General features: G+C 50.8%; 9 protein-coding genes across 9 annotated transcripts; 5 read left to right on the top strand and 4 right to left on the bottom strand.

The window, feature by feature from the left end:
* Positions 1–233: 233 nt before the first annotated feature.
* Positions 234–2756, top strand: A1O3_04610 (uncharacterized protein; the record flags this gene model as incomplete). The annotated part of the gene is made up of 1 exon (XM_007734738.1): positions 234–2756. The coding sequence occupies one exon, from the start codon at positions 234–236 to the stop codon at positions 2754–2756; it is 2523 nt and encodes an 840-aa protein (XP_007732928.1).
* An 878-nt stretch (positions 2757–3634) lies between these two features.
* Positions 3635–4667, bottom strand: A1O3_04609 (uncharacterized protein; the record flags this gene model as incomplete). The annotated part of the gene is made up of 2 exons (XM_007734737.1): positions 3635–3808; positions 3873–4667. 2 exons carry the CDS (start codon positions 4665–4667, stop codon positions 3635–3637), a joined length of 969 nt encoding a protein of 322 aa, XP_007732927.1.
* Positions 4668–5195: 528 nt separating this feature from the next.
* A1O3_04608 (uncharacterized protein) lies at positions 5196–6835 on the top strand (the record flags this gene model as incomplete). The annotated part of the gene is made up of 3 exons (XM_007734736.1): positions 5196–5873; positions 5923–6636; positions 6782–6835. 3 exons carry the CDS (start codon positions 5196–5198, stop codon positions 6833–6835), a joined length of 1446 nt encoding a protein of 481 aa, XP_007732926.1.
* A 572-nt stretch (positions 6836–7407) lies between these two features.
* A1O3_04607 (uncharacterized protein) lies at positions 7408–9134 on the top strand (the record flags this gene model as incomplete). Its single annotated transcript, XM_007734735.1, has 5 exons — positions 7408–7755; positions 7824–7895; positions 7949–8653; positions 8714–8818; positions 8883–9134. 5 exons carry the CDS (start codon positions 7408–7410, stop codon positions 9132–9134), a joined length of 1482 nt encoding a protein of 493 aa, XP_007732925.1.
* A 400-nt stretch (positions 9135–9534) lies between these two features.
* Positions 9535–13066, top strand: A1O3_04606 (uncharacterized protein; the record flags this gene model as incomplete). Its single annotated transcript, XM_007734734.1, has 7 exons — positions 9535–9621; positions 9695–10095; positions 10153–10539; positions 10592–10719; positions 10780–10961; positions 11469–12726; positions 12783–13066. 7 exons carry the CDS (start codon positions 9535–9537, stop codon positions 13064–13066), a joined length of 2727 nt encoding a protein of 908 aa, XP_007732924.1.
* A 92-nt stretch (positions 13067–13158) lies between these two features.
* On the bottom strand, positions 13159–14313 carry A1O3_04605 (uncharacterized protein; the record flags this gene model as incomplete). The annotated part of the gene is made up of 1 exon (XM_007734733.1): positions 13159–14313. The coding sequence occupies one exon, from the start codon at positions 14311–14313 to the stop codon at positions 13159–13161; it is 1155 nt and encodes a 384-aa protein (XP_007732923.1).
* A 420-nt stretch (positions 14314–14733) lies between these two features.
* Positions 14734–15816, bottom strand: A1O3_04604 (threonine aldolase; the record flags this gene model as incomplete). Its single annotated transcript, XM_007734732.1, has 1 exon — positions 14734–15816. The coding sequence occupies one exon, from the start codon at positions 15814–15816 to the stop codon at positions 14734–14736; it is 1083 nt and encodes a 360-aa protein (XP_007732922.1).
* Positions 15817–17086: 1270 nt separating this feature from the next.
* Positions 17087–19129, top strand: A1O3_04603 (uncharacterized protein; the record flags this gene model as incomplete). Its single annotated transcript, XM_007734731.1, has 8 exons — positions 17087–17394; positions 17446–17623; positions 17676–17901; positions 17951–18248; positions 18302–18385; positions 18449–18535; positions 18591–18728; positions 18790–19129. 8 exons carry the CDS (start codon positions 17087–17089, stop codon positions 19127–19129), a joined length of 1659 nt encoding a protein of 552 aa, XP_007732921.1.
* A 201-nt stretch (positions 19130–19330) lies between these two features.
* Positions 19331–20883, bottom strand: A1O3_04602 (uncharacterized protein; the record flags this gene model as incomplete). The annotated part of the gene is made up of 6 exons (XM_007734730.1): positions 19331–19803; positions 19867–19956; positions 20015–20168; positions 20225–20505; positions 20556–20652; positions 20704–20883. The coding sequence occupies 6 exons, from the start codon at positions 20881–20883 to the stop codon at positions 19331–19333; spliced, it is 1275 nt and encodes a 424-aa protein (XP_007732920.1).
* Positions 20884–21676: the final 793 nt, after the last annotated feature.

Genomic DNA, 21676 nt, shown 5'->3' with positions numbered 1-21676 from the left:
TCTGCAGTTGCACGTTGAGCAGAATTTGTGTCAGCGATTGTTTACTGCAGCTCATAATCCTCCACCTCTCTTGAAGCTTGAAGATAAAGGTATGAGGCGGATGCCAATTACTCGCCACTCGAACGAGCCGCTTTTGCTTCTGTAGACCGGGGCGGCCTTGAAATCACAACACAATCTCATCCCTCGGACAGTGCCGTTATCATCTATAGGCGTCGAAGCAACCCTCTTTCACGATGGGCTCGCCGGAAGGCACTTGGAGCCCAGTGACCAGCTCTGCCGAGCCAGGCTCACAAGCTCCCCAAGACGGGACCCGGAAACGAAAGCACTCGACAAACGAAACCCGGACAGGACGTCCTACAAAGTACCGCGCATCGCAAGCATGCCAGTATTGTCGAACAAGAAAGGTCCGTTGCGATGTCCTGATCAACCGTGGCGGCTGCACGAATTGCACGCTGGACAGTAGGGAATGTATCGTATTGGCTTCGAGAAGAGGAAGACCCGAGCGCGTTCACGACGACAGAGGCGCCAGAGACCTTCCCAAGTCCCCAGTCCCCCGTTGCTCAGGACAGGTTAGCGACTCGAATCCAAACACGACAGGAACTGACAACATGACAAACCATGGGGCCATGTCTACGCCGATGGACTCGGCCGACGCCGGCGATGTTCCTGTCTGTGTAACTTTTGAGGAGGATGAAAAGCACGACACTAGCACGACGGATTATACGCCTTCTGCTGCCCACGATGTCCCCAGGCGCGCAGCCCACGAAGCAATATCGAATCCACTACAGCACTATCCCAGTCCGCCTGGGATACCCGCGCTTCCCGCGTTCATCACTCCGCTCCCGGCCCGCATCTTAACTGAAGATTTGGACTTTCTTGCACGGAAAGGAGCGTTCACGGTGCCCGAGCCCGAAATACGAGCTGAGATCTTGCGGGGTTACATCTTCAGTGTGCATCCATTCATGCCCATGCTAGACCTCAAGCCGTTCGTCGATGCGGTCTCGAACGAGGGTGAAGACAGTCGTGTCAGCCTCCTGCTGTTCCAGGCGGTCATGTTCGCCGGGCTGAGCTCCCTCGAGCTGCCTTTTGTTCATCAGCTGGGGTTTGAATCAGCCAAGAAAGCTCGCGGGGTCTTCTTCACTCGTGTCAAACTCCTCTATGAATTCGACGTCGAGCCAGACTGTGCAGCCGTCTTCCAAGCATTGCTATTGATGAGTTCGTGGTACAGCAACTGGAACGAGTGGAGAGACACCTGGCATTGGGCAGGGCTGGCTCACTTGGTGGCCCAAAACATGGGACTCCATCGTGAGCCGACTCAGTCGTGCGGCTCTGACAAGACCCGACGTTTCCGCAGGAGACTTTGGTGGAGTTTGTACATTCGTGATCGGACACTTGCACTCGGAACTCGCCGCCCGATGCGCATCCGCGATGAAGACTTTGACGTGGCAATGCTCACCTTGGATGACTTTGACATTGAGCCCTTGGATGAGTTCAATCGTGGGTCGCCTCTGAATCAAAATGCGGAGGAGCAAAAGTGCACGGCTCTGATGTGCATCGAGCTTGCGAAGCTTTGTGTCTGCATCGGCCATGTGCTCTCAACCCAGTACACGACGATGAGCAATCAGCCCACCGTTCCACACACGGTGATGGTTGTGGCAAGACGCGATGGACAGCGCATCAACGAACTTTCAAAGTGCGATGACGAGATCAACGAATGGCTTCAGGCACTAGGTCCAAACCTCCGCAAGCCAGGCTCGTCGGCATTCCAGGATGGCTCACAGAGCTGTTCCGAGGTCCATTGGGCAATCCTAAACATGGCTCATCATACGTTGGTGAACGTCCTTCACCGCACCCAAGCCTTACAGCCCTTGTCAGACGCCCCGGAGGCCCTGGCTGTGCAAAGAACATCGCGATTGAAGGTCAAAGATGCCGCACGCAACGTCACCAAGATTGCGCAGACAATGTTGCACCGCAACCAAGTAAGATTCCTCGGACTCGGTGGGATCACGGCACTTCTTGCGGCGTGCCTATCTCACATGGTAGATATCCGCTCCGGTGACGAGGATGTGCGCGATGCCAGTATCTTCCGGTTCTATCAGAGCATGCAAGTGTTACAGTCCATGAGGAGTATGTACGCTACAGCTGACTCGGCTGTCTCTTTCCTGGTATCCATCATCCGGAAAGCTGGTCTTCCGGTACCAGCGCAAGTTGCCATGCCTGCTCTCGATCTCATGTCCGCCTCGGCGGAAAGTCTGGTCCCGCTGACAACGTCAGGTCGGCAAAATCCTGATCCAAATGATTCTACTGCCTCCCAGGATGGTTTCTGGGGCATGGGAAACGTTTCGCCTACTGCTGTTAGGGCCGATTGGCAGTCCAACCATTCCCAGACTACCTTACAGCCAAGGAGTCATTCACCTCTAGCACTTCTCGACTCAAATCGACAAGTCTTACCCACCAGCGGCGAGATGCACATAATCTCAATCAAGGACACGGGGAATCCTTCCACCGACGCGTTCGCTGCCTCTAGTTACATATCAACGTCTAGTCAGGCCGCACTTAACACGACTAAAGATGCCCCAACAAGAGAACATAACAGTTTCCACTTTATGGATACACCCAGGATTCTGTCAAACTCGGGTGCTAATGAGCCTTTCTTAGACTGGAATAGCGGTCTAGATTCTACTATGGATTTTGAACCTATTGCGTTCAACTACGACTTCTGTTCAGATACTTTTGGGTTTCTGGAACGTGGCTAGTGTCAGGGTTTGACCCGTCAGATATCATTGAAGAGTCAACTATGTAGTTCGTAATTGAAACAAGTTCTGCTTGTTGATTCTCCCTTCAGTCTTTGTAATGTCCTGCACGGCCTTTCGAACTTCCGGGTGTGGTCATCCCAAGGAACAATTCTGCTTGTTCCAAGATCCTTGGGCAAGCAGGCTGTTACACGTTGGCAAAACATGGGAGCATTGTGTCGTCTGTCTACAGTCCTGGTGATGACAAAATCCCGAGCCAGTAGCCTAACACTTTCGCGTCGTATGCCAGTCCGTGGGTGTTTGAACCCTCGATCACAGCTAGGGAAGTTGGGGCACGTATTGCGCACCTCGTTGCTTGTATGACGTCTAAGTCAGGGACTCCCAGGAAGCAAAAATTAGGCTTTTGACAAAGAATGAAGGTCACCAGGTAATTGGTTGTTGTTAGACATTGCGACCGAGTTAAACTGTTAGCATGGATATTTCCGACAGAGATCATTGGCGTCGCGCTTAGATTTGCAACTTGAGATAGGATGTACCTAGAACAAGTCCAACTACTCCTATATATGGTAGGGACCATATCATCCGGGGATGTAGTACGTTCCGGAGACCAAACTATATAAGTGACGCTCGCACTTGTGACTTTTTGTCTGTCACTAAGCTGACCCAAGCATCCCAACTTCTCTACCGTGGACAGTCTAATGTAGTGGATAGAGGAGTTACTCACAACACTTCCTAGTGTAAAGAATATGGAATCTCGAATTTGCGTAGCTGCAAAGGCATTGGAGATGATACCAGCAGAAAGTGACCACTCCTTGAGGCTTAATAACGGTGTTTGGATGAAAATGGAATCATACCAAGAGCTTTCCACAAGTTATCAAGGTCTATTGCAGAGCCAATTTCCCAGTAACCGACTCGTCCACCAAGACATGAATGGGGTCTTCCAAATTGACCCATCCTAGATATGGAAGACTGGCCTGATATCCTGCCATCTTCATGACCTCCAATGGATATGTTCTCATAACGTCGAGAGGAGTGGTGAGGTATTGATTCTCTTCCTAAATACCATTATATTCAGTTAGTTATTCTTATGACAATCTTAGTGCTATGAGGTGGTGTTACCTGGCGCAAATAGCCCTTAGTCATGAAGCAGGCATAAACCAATCTCTCTTCGTTCGTGGTGGTGTTGGCGCTCCCACCGTGGTAGGCTGAGGAGAGCATCCAGAATGCGTCTCCTGGCTCCAGCTCAGCATAGCAGGCAAGGTCCTCATTTGGAGGGGTCAAATGGCTCCAGAGGTGAGAGCCAGGAATGAACCGTGTGGCGCCATTTGCTCTGGTGGTCTTCTTTCCGGCCACAAAGCAACCCAGCCCGGTATCGCGTCCGATCTTGTACTCATCTGGTGTGATCTCCGGGGTTCTGTTGTGGTGCATGGAATCGTCCCGGTGGAGTTCTTGGGCCTTTGCCCCGGGACCGATTGAAAAGATGACATTGGTGTTCAGCTGGGGCCTGGAAACAAAGTTCTCAAGCTTCTGTCCGCAATAGCCTTGCAAAACATCGGTGAGCATCGCGTGGCAGACATCTTGGTATAGTTTGTTTGCCGGGATGCTCTCAATGAAAGCCCTTGATTTCTCAAAGAGCCCAGTCACCCGCCTCGTCTCCGGGGGGAAGAAATCATCCAGCGTCCAAGGCTTATCTGCTTGGATATACGGGCGAGTGTCCCTTTCGATCTGTTCCAATTTCTCCGTTGGCACCATGCCGCGGACGATGCATCCACCACACAAGCTCAAAGCCTGGACTATTTGGTCGCAAGAAGCGGTGGACGCATCGAAAGAATGCACTTTCGGGGGTGGCGGAGTATGAACACTCTTGACTTTGGGCGCCTGGGAACCTTCAGGGTAGGTCGCGGTGGGAGCCATGTTTTCGGCAGAGAGTTTTGAGATTGGGTACTTCTTTCTAAAGGAGCAAATGCAGTTTGACCCGGTGAGGAGTGTGACTAGAGGGAATGAAGAGTATATAAACAGTCAATAGTTGCTTGATACTCGGGCGTAGGCCTCCGCATGATTATGCTCTCACCACTCCATCCGGCTACTAAAGAGAAAACCTCTGGGACTGAGCGAAGAGTATTACACCCGTATTAAGTGGGCGAATGAATCGGTGAAGCGCGATACGCGTGCCATTATCGCTTGCAACGATCCAAACGGGACCATGCAGCCCATTCAAGTACTAAGCTTATCAGGAAGTGGTCCTAGCCACGTGCAGGGATAGGGAAGCTTATCTTCCACTGAATCTCAGACCGAATCCACTCTTGTTATCTCTTCTCGCCGACCGCAGGACCTACTAAAGCGCGCAGCGCGCTCCAACCTCATCATCCCACATACAGTTCACTGCTCATCTGGCCCCTGCCAATTAGCTCAGTTGCGACTATTTCTCGTGCTAGATTCCCAATGGGCAATTCCGGGGCCCAGCTCTTGCGGGGCAAGACTGGGTGTCTCTGCTGCCGGCGACGAAGAAAGAAATGCGACGAGAAGAAGCCAAGCTGCAACGCTTGCCTCCGGAACTTCCTCATCTGCGTCTGGCCACGACAGGCGGGGACTCGGTCACCCCGACCGAGCCACTCTACTACGACCGAAACGAGGTCTTACGACGGGTGGGATAGGAACGACAAGCTCCGGGCTTCGCCATCACCAGACGCGAAAGCTGGTTCTAGCCGTCCTGGTCAGCCACAGGATGCCAAACTGCCCGACACGATATTTCGGACTTCACCAAGAGACGGCATGGCCGATCCGGTCCTGGCGAGTTTAGGCCCCGATTCCATCGTTCTCCTAGAGCACTACTATCACCGTACTGCGGACGTGATGTCTGCTAGCCCAAGGGCTGTGAACCCCTATGTGATCCAGCTGCTTCCGATCAGTTTTGCAAACGACATCATCCTGCAGACCATACTTGTGCTGAGTGGGGTGCATTACGGAGAAGACGTCTCCGACCGCTGTCAAGCCACAACGTGGACACACTACGGGCAATTGATGAAGAGCCTCAAGACCGAATTGACAAGACATGTCAGTGGTAGCGAGTCTACGGTGGTCCCTCTATTGATAGCAAGCATGATGCTGATATTTGTGGAGGTGAGTCCTCTGCCCGACCTGCGACTGGGACCAGCTGACATGCCCACAGAACGCTAGAATCGACGGCCACGATAAGATGGCGACTCACATACGGGCATCACGGCATCTTTTACTGTCCGCCTTACAGTTGCCTGGATCCCAATTGGACGACACCACTCGCGCATTTCTGATAGAAACATATGCGTACACCGTGATTCTGTCCGACATCTCGATTGACGTAAAGCATAGCGATGCCCACATGCTGGAAGATGCAGCCGCCTTGCTCCAGTCAATGCAAGCTTCATCAGAATCAGCCACTTACGGGTATCCAATCGAACTCTTTGGGCTCATCCCCGAAGTCTCCGTCTTGGTCAAGAGAAGCCAGCGCGAGCTTAGCCTCTCTGGCTCCATATCCGACGACACCATCTGGACGATATCGAAGCTCCGGGGAGTGGTGAGACATTGGAAGTCAGACTCAACATCATCGAGCACAATTATCTGCGCGAAGATTTACCAACAAGCACTCTTGCTGTACCTGGACGGTGCCGCCAGGGGACAGGGGCAACTCTCTGATTTGACCTCAGATCTGGAGTCGGTGGCATCCGTTCAGAAAGCGTTTGAGATTTTGGAGATTCTACTAGACTGTCTCCCGGCATCTGCACCGATATCGACTGTCCTTTGCTGGCCTCTGGCGGTGTTTGGATTTACAGCCACCTTATCCGCCCACCGAGCCATGATCCGGGACCGATTAAATCAACTACACAAGAACTTTGGTCTGCGACACGTAAGGGAAACTCTCTGTTTGCTTGAGTTGTTGTGGAATGGGAATGAGTCCACTCTTCCGGACCCTGGGCTGTTGTCGCGAATCATGGAGGACAATAATAGGCGTATCTGCTTTTTCTAGACCATCTTCGTCTCCTATCAAACAGGCGCCTCCGAACGGGAACTATGGGCATGTGGTTCTGGCCCTTGCGGGTCCGTAGAAGACGCCAGGCCAATCCCAGTGTGTAGCGCGCGAGCGCTCCGACATTCATCAACGACTGCGCTTACCTGATCTTGGCCTAGAGTCCTAGATAACATCTTCACTCACGGGGTTACACACTCGACAGCAGCACAATATGTATTAAGCTCTCCTCTTCGTTGGAGGATACCGTCGTTCAGATCCAACTTCCTTTGACAACCCTTTTGCCTTGACCACCAATTTCCGTTATGGAAGGTAGCGAAAATACCGCGTCAATGCCACGCGGTGTCGGTGTCCCTGGCACCGTCAAGCTGGAAGACGGCAAGTCCTCCGCTCTTCCTATGCTATCTACCTCTCCTGGTTCCTGTTGCTGACGCCTGTGCTATATACAGCGCTTGCGATCGTCAAGCACGCAGCAGACGGGTCATTGATCTTGTACCCTCAGCCGACGGACGATCCAAATGACCCGTTGGTCGGTCTCTCAGCGCAAATCTGCTCCGAGTTTGTTTATTAACAGACGGACAGAACTGGTCACCTATGCGAAAAACCATCAATTATACTATCGTCAGCTACTACTCGCTCATCGTTTTCGCCATGTACGTCACAGTCATTGGAGAATGTCGATTTTCTTCTGCTGACGAACACCACAGATTGGCAATCAACCCGGTGGTCTGGCAGGACTATAACACGCTATATGGAATCTCTTTTGCACAGCTCAATTACACATACGCAGCTCAATGTATCGGCATGGCTTTTGGCTGTGTCTTCTTTATCCCGTTCGCGTTGAAGTACGGACGAAAACCAGTGTATATTGCGAGTACATTTGTCGTGTTCCTTACGGCAGTGTGGCAAGCGTGCTTACGTGACCTGCCGAACATGATTGCTGCTAACCTCGTCTCTGGTTTGTTTGGTGCGGTCGGCGACACGTTGGTTCAGATGACGGTATATGCGGCCCTGAACTGGGATATGTTATATCCCTACCAGTTAGCGGCTCTGACACATATATCTAGGTTGCAGACATCTTCTTCCTACACCAACGGGGAACAATGAACGCAATATATGTGTTTGTCATCAATATCGGGGTGCGTGTCCTCCATATGGGACGAGCCTTGTCCACTCGTGCTGACTATCTTAGTCCCTACTGGCTCCAGTTGCTGCTGGTTACAGCGCCCATTCGCAAGGTTGGCCTTGGATATTCTGGTGGTGCGCCGTGTTGCTTGGGATCAATCTACTACTGTTCGTTTTCTGCTACGAAGAGACCAAGTATATGGTCATTGATGGTATAGAGCCACGTGGCTCGCCTCCACGAAGAGAGGGCACAGACGATAATATGCTCTCATCGAAGAGCCCAGAAGAATTCACGACTGCGGTGCCCTTGCAACAAACCCAAACACAAGCTGGCCGTCCAGACAGATCACTCAAGACCTACTGGCAACGCATTACGCACGTGTCCGTCACTCCCGGAGGTTTCAAGACTTTCGTGCGCCATGCATACCAACCATTTTTCATTCTTGCTACTTTCCCGGCTACAGCATATACCGCACTCCAGTACGGCAGCCTACTGTCTTGGTATTCCGTGATTGCCGTCACGCAAACGGAGTACTTCTCTGTCGCCCCATACAACTTCAGCACTGTCGGTATCGGCCTGCTAAGCTTGCCACCTTTCATAGGATGTCTTGTTGGCGCGTTCTACAGCGGACCCCTCAGTGACTGGTCTATCCAATGGCTCGCAAGGCGGAACAACAATATCTATGAACCAGAGATGCGTTTGTACATTGCTATTCTTCCAATCTTGTTAGGCCCCGCGGGACTTTTTCTCTATGGTTACAGTTTGGCAAAGGTATGTTACTTTTGGTTTTTCTTCACGTCACCCATGGTTAGGTACTGACAGCAGAGGTAGGGGGCACCGTGGATTGTTCCATGCTTGGGTTATGGTATATATGGTTTTGCGCAAGCCTCCATGTTTGGCTTGAGCTTGACGTACCTGGTGGATTGTTACGAAGAGGTGAGTAACTGTCAATCACTTTCGATACCTATGGCACGACCTAACCATACGATGGTTGCACTAGATCGTCGGAGATGCCTTGGTCGGTGTCGCTTTTATTCGGAATGGTCTCGCTGCCGGAATTACCTTTGCCACGTCGCCTTGGGTCACTAATCTCGGTCTCTGGAATAGTTTTACGTCTGTGGGGTGTTTGTGTCTTGGGTTTGGCCTGTTGACAGTCCCCATGGTCATCTGGGGCAAGAGACTCCGGGAACTTACATCCAGAAGATACGCCATCTATGCGGATCTGCAATCCAATCCACGAGGTCAGAGTTAAGACGTGGAATAGATCCTACTTACTGCGGCGTGGATACGTCCCGAAACTAGAACAGTGAGGAGTGGATGTAGATTACCTAGCCGGAGAAAGTGGACATGGAGAATCGTGGGGCGTCGTGTTGTGAACGCAAAAGAGCCAGGTGAAGGTAGATAAATACAAGATAAAGACAAGGAGTATATATCGCTAGAAGCACGCCAGTAAATTTGACACCATCCCTGAGACTGTTAGTGCTTGCTAAAAACGTCCGCGATTTTCTAGGCTATGACGGTCATGGACGGATCAGAAGAGAAGCGCGTAACATAATGCTATTGGCTGGCGTCTAATTGTTTGACAAGCTCAAGGTTATATATTCCTCATGATCCATAAGAAGAGGAGTTACTCTCGCCAATGAGTCGACACTATGGCTTCAAGATTGGAAACGGTGAAATCCGAAATCGACAGCACCATTGCCTCAATTCTACCAGATTTACAGCTCATCAATTCCAAGGTAGGTTGAGACCCTCTTGTCTACTGAGTACAAGTTTTTGTAACCTCTGCTCACGTTACGATTCTCGAGGCAGATTCATGGCAACCCCGAGTCTGCTTTCAAAGAACAATTTGCCTGCGAGACGCTACACTCGTTTCTGAAAAGTCTGGGAACTGAGAACTTGAGTGTGGCGACAGGTGCTTATGGCTTGAAAACTTGTCTTGAAGCTCGTTATCGAAGTCCTGCTCGTGGGGGTCGGTGTGTTAACTTCAACGCAGAGTATGACGCTCTCCCTGAGATCGGACATGCCTGTGGTCACAACTTGATCGCGCTTGCAAGTTTGGTTGCTTTCACTGCTCTTCAAGCAGCCGTTCACAAGTCTGGTATTGCAGGAGACATCCAATTGCTGGGAACCCCAGCCGAAGAAGACGGAGGTGGAAAGATTATGCTTTTAGAAGCAGGAGCGTTCCAGGGTTGCGATGTCTCTCTCATGGCGTAAGTTCTTCATCCTTTTAGAGAAAATACTACCGAAGAAAGGCTAAAAGCACGAAGACACCCCACTGCAATGTCAGATCATCCAGCTGGTTACAAAGGAACGGCTGGGCAAACATCGACTGCTCTCCTAGACCTGACATGTACCTTCTGGGGCAAGAATGCTCATGCAGGACTTAACCCGTGGGACGGCATCAACGCCCTAGATGCAGTCGTATGCGCCTACAACAATATTTCCGTTCTCAGACAGCAGCTCCATCCGGTCGACAGGATTCACGGCGCGATACTCGAAGCACCTAAAGTTGCAAATGTCATCCCTAGTAGAGCTAAAGTCGGATATACAGTGCGTAGCTCAACAAGACGAGGGGCTTACAGGCTTGGTGAGAAGGTTGAGGCATGCTTGAATGCAGCTGGGCTTGCAACAGGGTGTAAAACAGAAATCTACAGGTAATAGAGCTGATATCTTTTGATTCACAGAGCTAACACTTCTTCGGTATAGACAACCGTTGTACGCGGATTTACGCCTGAACAAAACCCTTTGCTCTAAATTTGTCTCCAACATGGGTCTTTGGGGCGAAGATGTTTGCGAAACCCAGGAAGGCTTTACAGGAGGATCTACAGATCAAGGTGAGTGCACAAACTACAAGAGTACATGACTTCTTCTAAGAAAACGGTTACACCTGATAGGTAACATCTCGTACGAAATCCCAACTCTTCACGCGTACTTTGGGATAGTAGCTTCTCCCGGGGTTCAGATTCACAGTGCAGAATTTGCAAATGCGGCTGGGACTGCTGAAGCATTTGCCGCCGCTGTGAGTGTGGGCAAAGCATTGGCACTCGTGGGTTGGGAGATCCTGAATGACGATGAGGTATTCCGTGAGTGCAGGGCCGATTTCGAGCATGACAAAGCCCTTCGAGGCTAGAAACACGGACCAAGATAGTTAGGTGTCAATTACATGATACGTACATCCTTGTCGGCCAGGGCTTGGAGAGGTCTCTAAGCTGCGAGACAGAACACTTACCGGCAAGCTCGAGGACCTGAAACCTGTCAACCCTAAAACGCGCTACACCATCTAATTGGTCCACGTACTGTAGCTCCTCGATATCGTACCATGTAAGGCGCGACTAGAAAGTTTGGCCCCACTCCTCGAAGGATCTCTGTCCAGTGAATCTGGCAATTCCATTCAGCGCGTTTGTGTCTGCACCCTATACGGATACATAATGACGGAAAGAAGCTAATAGCCACTATACCAAATGGTGCAATCGGGCAGATTACCAGCAACGATGAGTCTTCATGTCCGCGCAGGAGTTGAACAGTCTTTAAAAGGCTGCATTTTCTCGCTGGTGGAATATGTTCAAGATTGACAACTTGACAGAATCCTTCGACCCTAATCTGTCGCCGCAAGTGTCTTATACCCTTCACCCGCCAAGTCATTCACGAATTCACGGCCATGTTGCCCTTGAAAGAGATCAACATCAGCACTGGTAGATTGGCTCGGGCTCATCAACTCGATTTTTCCACATTCTTCAACGTCATCGATGGGGGCCTTCGTGGCTCGACCAGGACAAACCATTCCGTCAACCCGGCGACAAAAGAGGCTCTGGCCGAGGTACCTATTGCGACCAAGGAAGATGTAGACGAAGCAGTGAACGCCGCCAAAACAGCATTCCATTCGTGGGCCAAGACAGCTTTAGCTGAGAGAAAGGCAGCACTTGAGGCCTTTGCAAGCGCTCTAGAATGGTATACACAAGACTTTGCGAAACTGATGACCGAGGAGTCCGGGAAACCATTTCGATTCTCGGTTGAAGAAGCGGACTCTGGGCCCTACTGGATTCGAGGTATCACCAAGCTGGATCTTTTGGACGAGGTTCTGGACGAACCAGAACGAAGAGCTATCATCAGATACTCGCCATTGGGCGTGGTTGTGGCCATCATCCCCTGGAACTACCCAATTCAACTCGCAGTTGTCAAGCTCGCTCCAGCTTTACTGACTGGGAACACAATCATCCTCAAGCCATCTCCATTTGCACCCTACTGTACGCTCAAGCTCGTGGAGTTGGCACAGCAATTCTTCCCACCTGGCGTTGTTCAAGGCCTTCACGGCGACGATGATCTTGGGCCATTACTTACCGCACACCCTAAGGTCGACAAGATCACTTTCACGGGATCGACCGCGACGGGTAGGAGGATAATGGAGACTGCAAGTCGAACGCTGAAGAGAGTAACACTGGAACTGGGGGGTAATGACCCGGCAGTCGTTTGCAAAGATGTTGATGTCTCTGATGTCGCCCAGAAGATCACTGAGTTCGCATTCGCCAACAGCGGCCAGGTCTGCGTCGCCGTGAAGCGCGTATACATCCACGAATCGATATACTCGGAATTCCGGGCGGCCATGGTTGAGTCCACCAAGAGACTACGCGTTGGCGACGGTTTCGAAGATGGGGTAGACCTTGGACCCATCCAGAACGAAGCGCAGTATAACCGGGTGTGCGGCCTTTTGGAGGATAGTCAGAAGCGAGGCCAGAAGGTCGCCCTTGAAGGAAGCACCACAGTATCGCAAGGTTTCTTCATCAGTCCCACTATCATCGACAACCCGGAGAGCGACGCCCGTATCGTTCTGGAAGAGCCATTTGGTAAGTGGTCGTACATCTTTCAGGTCTCCCTTGTGAAGCTCACGGAATACATCCAGGTCCGCTTCTTCCGATAATGTCCTGGTCCACTGAGGAAGAAGTCATTCACCTTGCCAACTCCACACAAATGGGATTGGGTGCCTCTGTCTGGACAAATGACCTGGAGGAAGGTGAGCGCATTGGACGACAGCTCCAAGCTGGCTCAGTGTGGTTGAACACTCACATGGACGCCGCACCTCACATACCATTTGGTGGGATCAAACAATCGGGCCTTGGTGTCGAGGGTGGTATTGAAGGCCTCAAAACCTTCTGCAATATCCAGACACTCATAGTTCCAAAGTAGCTTTCGTCGAAAGTGAGAGAGGATTTCTCATGAGAGCTGGTTTAGTCATATTGTGAATATCTAGAGACGCTAGATAGCTCGGCTGCCTTCCCTTAGCACCAAGTATATTTTTGTTTGGAAATCCACATGAGTTTGTCGTCGTGTTCTCCCGACCATCTGAGACAGCAAATAGACTCCTTGTGCCGCTCAATCAGGTTGACAGGGCCTTGCAAAATCTCAGACACCGAGGACATCACCAGGTTTGGGGGATCCCAGACCTGTACACCCGCCAACATGCCCGACTGGTGAGCTTCAAATTGAGCTCTAAGAAGTAGCGCTGCCATGGCTTGATTCGCTTCTGCCAGATTTTGAGCATCAGGAGGAATGACCGTTTGAAGGATTTGCAGCTGCCAGTCTTTCTGACTTTCAGCAAATACCCGGTTCCAGACCAAGACAATCCCGGTAGCTCTATGTAAGGCACCTTTAATCGTGGGAGCCCGTCTTTCAAGTGACGAGCAAATAAACTCCTCACGGGCATGGTGCCATGCAAAGTGCTCGATAGTTGGACGAATTGCCAAATAGACAGTATCTGGATCGGCTCTCGATTTCTTTCGCAGCTCATGTTGGAGATAGTCCACGGCGGGAATGCCCGGTAGGTCGGAAGCGCTGAGATCTTCCACCGCCGGTAATTTCATCCTAGAGATTCCATACGAATTTTCATCTAGGGGTGGCAGATGGATATGGTTGCTCGGAAAGACCTTCCAACCAAATCGGGCATAATAAGAGGGACCGATATCAGAAAACAGAACAGAGAATGCGTTCTTCACATCTGGAACTTGCTGCCACGTCTCCAGTTTCGGACCAAGATCTGCCATCATCCGGCCGGCGTAACCTTTCCCCCGATACTCAGCCCGCGTGTACACGGTCCCGATACCGTGGGCTCGAACCTGTTCGAGGATTCCGTTTCGGACGACGTCGGCGTGGTATAGGATTGATTCACAGGAAGCAAATATAGGGCGTGTTCCATCCGCATTTGTGGGCAAACTTTCCGAAGTCAGGATCCAACAGGTGATGCCGCCATTCCTTGTCAGGTCTGTACTATGCAAAGCGGCTTCCCGATGAAGATATTGTTCGGTAGTCAAACTCCCTTTCCATTCTTCGACATTGAGTTGCGCAGTTTGAACATGCTCGACAGGTGTGGCCACTGCCAAAATGAGCTCTGATGACTGAGAATCCGGTTGCAGGACAGGTTCGACCGCTGGCGGCATCATGGTAGTGAGCCGCATGGCTGTGGGCAGATACGATTGTGTGTTGCTATTGGGAATTCAAAGGATAAGCCACAACATTCGGAGACAGAAGAAGCCAGGATGCTTATCAAGGTGAGCCACAAGGTCTAGAATATCTTAGTGATACTCTCAGGTTGCATTCAGGGCGCTAGTTTGGTGGATCGGGAAGAACTTTTGGGGGCGTGCGCGCCCTGCGCGGGCAATTGTGGCAACTCAACCCTGCGGAGACGGAGCCGCGACGGCGCAATGTCCTCGGATTGGCCAACGACGAGATAAACGTCTTCGAGATAGAGGCCAGCTGTTTCAAGACCTGATTCATGGTCGACAATCATGACAAAGACATGAGCTATGTCGTAATTTCCTTCCAGTAAAAATGAGCAGAAAGTTGCCGTTCATGTCCTCTCACACCACGGGCTTCTGTTTCTCGAGGACGGCAATCTCTTGGGATCCTGCTTTCCACTCTTCTGCCATCGTAATAAACCTCCTGACTTTCGACAGCTCTGTTGCCCAGGAAGTCACAACTCGAACAACTAAAGACCCATCGCAGAGACGATCCCAGATGTAGAAATCAAACTCCTTCTGTAGTTCTTGAACCAGAGCTGATGGTAATATCGGAAATACTTGATTTGTTTCCGTCTTGGCCCATAGATTGAATCCCATCTTGACGAGAGAAGAAGAGATCTCCGCCGCGGTGCTGTTGGCGTGACGTGCGAGATGAAGAAAGAGATCATCCTGCAGAAGCGTGCTGAATTGAATTCCCAGGATTCGTCCTTTGGCGAGCAGTGCCCCTCGCTGCTTCATATGGTAGGGAAAATCAGCTCCTAAGCTTTTATCTTTGATGACCACAGCCTCCCCTATAAGTGCTCCAGTCTTGGTGCCTCCGATCCAGAACAGATCTGTAAGATGATAGATGTCATTCAATGTCATGTCAGTCTCTGAGGAGGCTAAGGCAGCACCAAGACGAGCACCGTCCATCAGAATGAGAAGATCGAGGCTTTTGCATATTGCGGCAATGGCTGCTAGCTCACTCCTTGTGTACACCGTGCCAATCTCGGTTGCGTTCGAGATATAAACCATCTTCGGCTTCGCTTGGTGTGCGAAAATTGAATTTTGATCAAAAGCTAACCGAATCTTGTCTGGCGTCAGCTTGCCGTCCACTGCAGGCTGAGTAATGATTTTGTGTCCGGTTGCCTCAATAGCTGCAGTTTCTTTCATCACAATATGTGCCGAGGATGCGGCAATGATTGCCTCGTGTGGGCGGAGGCAGCTTGCTATCGACAAGAGGTTTGCTGCCGTGCCGCTGGGCACAAAGTGGATTGTCGCTTCATCGGCGCCGATCTTGTTTCGAATTGCTTCCCTTGCATCTTGAGAGAATTCATCGTTCCCGTATGCTGTTTGTTGGGTCATATTGGTACGAGCTAATGCTTCAATAATTCTTGGGTGAGCACCTTCACTATAGTCGTCGAGGAAATTGTATTTAGACATAATCGTCGAAGGCGTAGGGAAGAGGGAACTAGACTGTAAGACAAATCCGACACGATCAAAGATTGTACTATCGAATAGGTAATATAAGCAACGGAGAAGAAGAGAGGCCAACAAGCCTTATATATACATATTCTCTATGCCTAGGCGCTAGGCGCTAGGCGCTTACATTACTCCTAAAGCTTAATATTGACCCTACCAGGGCCTCTACATAGGTCTTCATCTCTTATGATAGAGGCGTTTATAAACAGTGTTTCCTTGCCCATCTAAAGCCGATGTTTATCTTATATACAGTGGCTTATTATAGAGGACTTATTGCTGTCTAGTTGTTCTAGTTTCGCTGACCCAAGCTTGCTATGCTCTTTCGTCTGAGTGCAATATATTTACTCAGTAAGCGCTGCCAACTTCCGGATATATGAAATCGTATAAAGTGGGAAAGCCTAAAATATTATAATACTAGTATTCTCTTATTTTGCTGCGATAGTAAGGTACCTACCGGATTGGTTGCGTGTTGTCAAATGGTTGAAGGGTGAAAGGTTCCTTGCTCTCTATCAAAGGGTCGTAGGGGGAGCGCATGCTATATAGTATAGATAGTACGCCTAAACAAGCCTTCTGGTTAAAGCACACGGCTGGGAATGCCTAAATTTAGTGCCTAAGTTTGACACGTGTGAGATTTTAGGATAGCGGCGCCGACGTGATGACGGAGTTGAAGCCTTATCAGCCACTGAAGTAAAAGTTACGTCAAGCACTGGCCCCGTTGTCGAAATATACTTGCTTCAGCTTCATTAACAAACATTGTGATGTTAAACCAGATTTACCACATCCTTGCCCTTTATCGCAAAGGCTGTGTTATCCAAGGTGTCCCTTTCACCTTTGGTAGAAAAGGGAACCTTTTACTACGTCTGTGAGCGAAGCAGCATGATTAGAGGGTATGGTGACTGGATTGAATTGTTGCTACTCACAACCTATGGTATCAAATTTTGGCCAGACTCCGCAATGATACTTCACGTATGCTCATCCCAGGTAGAGCCCGCTGGTGCTACAGAAGTTCTGGTGTCGGAGTGTTCCTTGGACAGTTGCCGAGCCGAATGTGATCCGGAATTTTCTGGATGTATTGTTTCCCGACAGGGGGTGTACGGAGTACAAGGGGAACATTTCCGGGAAATTTCCACACCCACCTGCGTCTGCCACACGCGATCTGGACCGAATGTAAGTGGAAAACTATCCAATTGTCACATTCTGAATTATTGCTTGCGCAAGGTACTATTGCAAAATGACTGAACAGGTGTATCATTCTATTTACCCAGACATTTATGTCCCGACGGATGTGTCGCTTCATCAATTTCTCTGTGCTCGAAACCCAGACGATGTACCCGATGACAAAGTCATACTGGAAGATCTCTCTCTGCCAAAGAAAAGACTGACGTACGGCGGTGTTCGAAGAGATGCAGCAATTGTGGCGGGCGGCCTATCTACACAGTATGGCCTCCGAGCTGGCGACGCCGTGGCTGTACTCGCGCAGAACAGTGTCGAGTATTCACAACTTGCACACTCTGTCATGTGGCTGGGCGGCGTAATAGTGTACGGTCTTCCTTCCTCCGGCACGGGGATTGACTAATATGGACAACGCAGTGGACTCAACTGGTTGGCATCCGCCTACGAGATACAACACTACCTGGCCATCGCCCGGCCCAAGCTCATCGTGGTGGATGCCCAGTTTCGGCCTCGAGTCGAAGAAGCCTTGAAAGCCAGCAAGCGACTCGACCTCAAGCCTCGGGTGGTTGACCTCGGAGGGGACTCGCCAGAATCAGTATGTGCCCACTGGGATGGTCGCAGATATCCCAGCTAATGCCTGCCGATAGATATTCAAAGTCGCAACGAGGGGCTCAACTCCCCTGCCGCCGTTTGACCTCTCGGGAAAGGACAATCGTAAGCATCCAGCGGCTATAGTCTTCAGTTCCGGTACCAGTGGCAAGCCAAAGGGGGTGCAATGGAGTCATTATGGAGCCATCGCTCACCTCCTGACTTCAAGGAGTGCAAACCCCGAGATTCAGAATGCCCGGGAACGAGAGGTCTTTTATGCACCGTGTAAGCTTGGGTTATTCATCATGTTCTCTAATGTACTGACATGAGCCAGTTGCACATATGTTTGGCCTCTTGGGAGCTGTGCTAGTCCCTTCCTACATTGGAAATTATGTTCTGGCCATGAAACAGTTCAACTATGCAGAATGGATCGAAGCAAACTCCCGCATTCGGGCAACCAGCATGAAAATGGTTCCGCCCACCGCTGTCGCCATCACCAAAGATCCCAACGTAGAGAAGCTCCAGCTTGACAGCGTCAATACGGTTGTCTGTGCAGGAGGGACGCTGCAAGCGGAGGTGGTGCAACGACTTCAAAGCCTTTTGAAAGGCGTCTCAATCATCCAAGCATACGGGTAAGAGAGATGTGCATTTTAATCATGGCTGAGAATATCACTGACTGCGGTAGCATGAGCGAGACGGCTGTAGCCGGGTTGAGACCTGGTCGCTCTGTGGAGAAGTCTGGCAGTGTGGGCAGATTGTTCCCTAGCGTGTAGGTGTCTCGCAAACTCACTAATCATCTGTCATTGGAATGGCCGGCTGACTGAATACTTAGAAAGCTGAGGCTTGTGGATGATCAACTGCGAGATGTTCCTCTGGGAGTCTCGGGGGAAGCCTTGGTCAAAGCCCCTACGGTATTCATGTAAGGGTCCCTGTAAGGCTTGCTGAGATGCAGTCTCGCTGATTGTTTCCATTAGGGAGTATCGAGACAACCCGGAAGCTACAGCACTCGAGTTCCACAATGGATGGCTCCGGACCGGGGACATGCTGCGGATGGACAAAGATGGGTTTCTTTGGTTCCAGGATCGAAAGAAGGAGATGATTAAGTACAAGGGGTATGCGATTCCTATATGATCAATCTCCTGCTGGCGCCGTCGACTGACGTTGGTTTCACAGGAATCAAGTGGCACCTGCGGAGCTTGAGGATATCTTGTCCTCTCATCCCGACGTTGTCGAGGCTGCGGTGTGTGCGGTGTTCGACTCCTCTCAACAAACAGAGATCCCTGTTGGTTATGTATCTCTGAAGCCGGCGATCGCGGAAAAGGACTACCCAGCTGTCCTCGAACGGATCCTCCAGCATACAAACGGACTGGTGGCACCTTACAAGAAAATTCGGGGAGGCCTTCACTATTTGCCCACGATCCCCAAGAATCCCACCGGAAAGGTCATGCGCGCTGCTCTGCCAGCCAGGGTAGAAGCGGCAAAGGTTGCTACAGGGAGGAGTTCGAAGCTTTAAGAGGCGCTCGGCTTCTTGTCCGACCATCTATAGTTTGATACGAAAGGTAGAGTTTCTATGTACCTATGTTTGTGACGTCCTAGTCTGTGCACATGCAGTCTTTATATCTTATCGAAACCTACCGATACGCCGAGAGTTTCGCATACAGATGCTGTAGATGGCAGGGATGCCTGCTGGCTGTGTTCGGAGGGATGCAACAAATCACAGGTTTGAACCATGTCGCTTGGTCAATGCCAGCTCTTGTCTCACAGCAAGGTCGGCGATGATTTCCTCGCTCCCTCCGCCGACCACCAGCATGCGCAGATCACGGCTGATCTGCTCAACCTGCCAGCCAACACCACCTCTCTGGTACCCAGCTCCTCCTAAAACCTGCTGAGCTTCGCGACAGGACCGCTCAAGCATCTGACCGCCAAACACCTTTGCGAGAGCGATCCGGCTGGCCAAATCATCGGTCCACCCATTCACGTTGACATGGTAGCATATCTGTTCGAGCCATGCCCAGTGAGCCTCGACGTCCTTGGCCAGAGCAGCGAACTTCTGTCGAATCACTTGGTTGGAAATGAGCGGTTTGCCGAAGGTGACCCGGTCGTGCGCATATTGCAAAGCGACTGACAGACACGTTCTGCTCTTCCGGTTCATGATGACTGCGATCATAAAACGTTCCCGATTGAAATCTTCAAGGTACTGTTAGTGAGAGTCGTAATGACCGTGACCAAGACATGTGAAGATGCTCTTACTGCTCATGAGGGTACGGAAGCCCTGGTTCTCCTTCCCGATGAGATTCTCGACGGGAACCTTGACGTTCTCCAGGGTGACCCAGGCACTCCCTGTCCGGATACGTGTTAGTGTACTTTTGACAATTGCAGTCGGTGTACATTGACTTACTTCCAGCATTGGCTCCGCTGTTCTTGATCTTACGGGTGGAAAACCCAGGACGATCCGTCTCAATGACCAAGACCGACACCCCTCCGGCACCAGGGCCCCCTGTTCTCACAGCTGTGGTCATGTGCGTTGCTTCCATCGCGCCAGTAATCCATTTCTATGGTGGTAACGATAAGTAACAGGTAGTTGCCTTGTGGAATTAACAGTCCTCACTTTGTGCCCGTTGACAATGTAGTACTTGCCGTCGTCCGTTTTGACCGCCGTTGTCTTGAGGCTGGCAAGGTCAGAGCCGCCACTCGGCTCTGTGGCCCCAAGACAGAATCTAGTCTCACCGGTAATGATGCCAGGAAGCCACTTCTGCTTCTGAGCCTCCGTCCCGTACGCTATCACCGGGGGCAAACCGATGGCGGAGGCCGAGGCGAGGCCCGAGCTTACACCGCTTTCGATGCGGCCTTTCTCGTCGGCCAGGATGAGAAAATGGAAAGCATCCCAGTCTGCGCGAAGCATGAGCCAACACTCTGTCACGATCCAAAAATGACATTACCCTTTTCATCAATGCCAGCTGGCAAAGAAATACCAGGACGGTATTTGGGAGGAACATCCTGCAGTGCAAGACCGGCGCGCGCAAACCGCAGAGTCTCCTGCTCTCACTCATCAGTGCTATCAGGACCAGGTTTCAGAAGCCAGCGCACCTCTAGGGGAACATGGCCCTCTTCTTCCCACTCCTGGGCATTTGGAAGGACGTTGTCATCAATGTATGCCCTCACAAAGTCGCGCAATTTGCGATGGCTGTCATTATAGTACGGCGATGACAGCACATTGTACCAGGCTGGTTCCGCCCATGGACTTGGATTGCCGAACCGATCTCTCATCCTGGCACTATCCACGAAGCTGAAAGCTGACGTGTGTCCTTGAGTATCCTTGTAGATTAAGGGACTCGATCAGAGGTCTCTGCTTTGACAAAAGTAGAGGTTAGCATTGTTGGTGCTCTAATATTAATGATACCACAGTACCAGCCATTCATGGTTGTTGGAGGATTCCTTGTGCCGGACGGAAGGGACGAAATTCCGGGGTCCTAGGTCGGAATTTAGCTGTTCCTGCATTCTGCCAGGTACTGGGAGTAAACCAGCCTGAGTTGCCGGCCGAGGGATGAATAGCCCGGCTCCAACGATGCTATCCCTATAAGGGCAAAGGGCCCTAGGTAGGTCAGAGCTAATTCCGAATGTCTTTGAAATGTCTTGTGTGGGCGACCGGGGACTCCGCCATCCTAAGGAATCCCCCTCTTTTTCCCCACGGAGGCTAAAGCACAGAGCATACCTCGCCTGATTAAAGCCCACCACACAGTCAGAGCTGTTTGTTACACCGTCATCTCTAGTAATTGCTGTTTCCTGTAACCGTATATGTTCTAGAATTTACATCCTCAACGCGGAGCAACAAGTAGTTCAGTGTAAGCATTATCTCCTCTTCGCAACACCTCGCCCGGCCAACCTTTGATTATTCTAGTCCGTAAAGATTAATCTCTACAACAACCTAGGTCGTAGGAACCGTCCGTTCTATAATCTTAATAAAGAGAAGAATTGACGATGGCCACACCACTGTTCATCGCGGAACTTAGAGTGCTGCTACAGCAGCTCAATAGCAATATCAGCAATGTTCAGAAAAAGT

Source organism: Capronia epimyces (genome assembly GCF_000585565.1).
Source record: "Capronia epimyces CBS 606.96 chromosome Unknown aczIQ-supercont1.4, whole genome shotgun sequence".
NCBI classification, from domain to species: Eukaryota; Fungi; Ascomycota; class Eurotiomycetes; order Chaetothyriales; family Herpotrichiellaceae; genus Capronia; species Capronia epimyces.
This window is presented reverse-complemented; position numbering and strand designations above follow the sequence as displayed.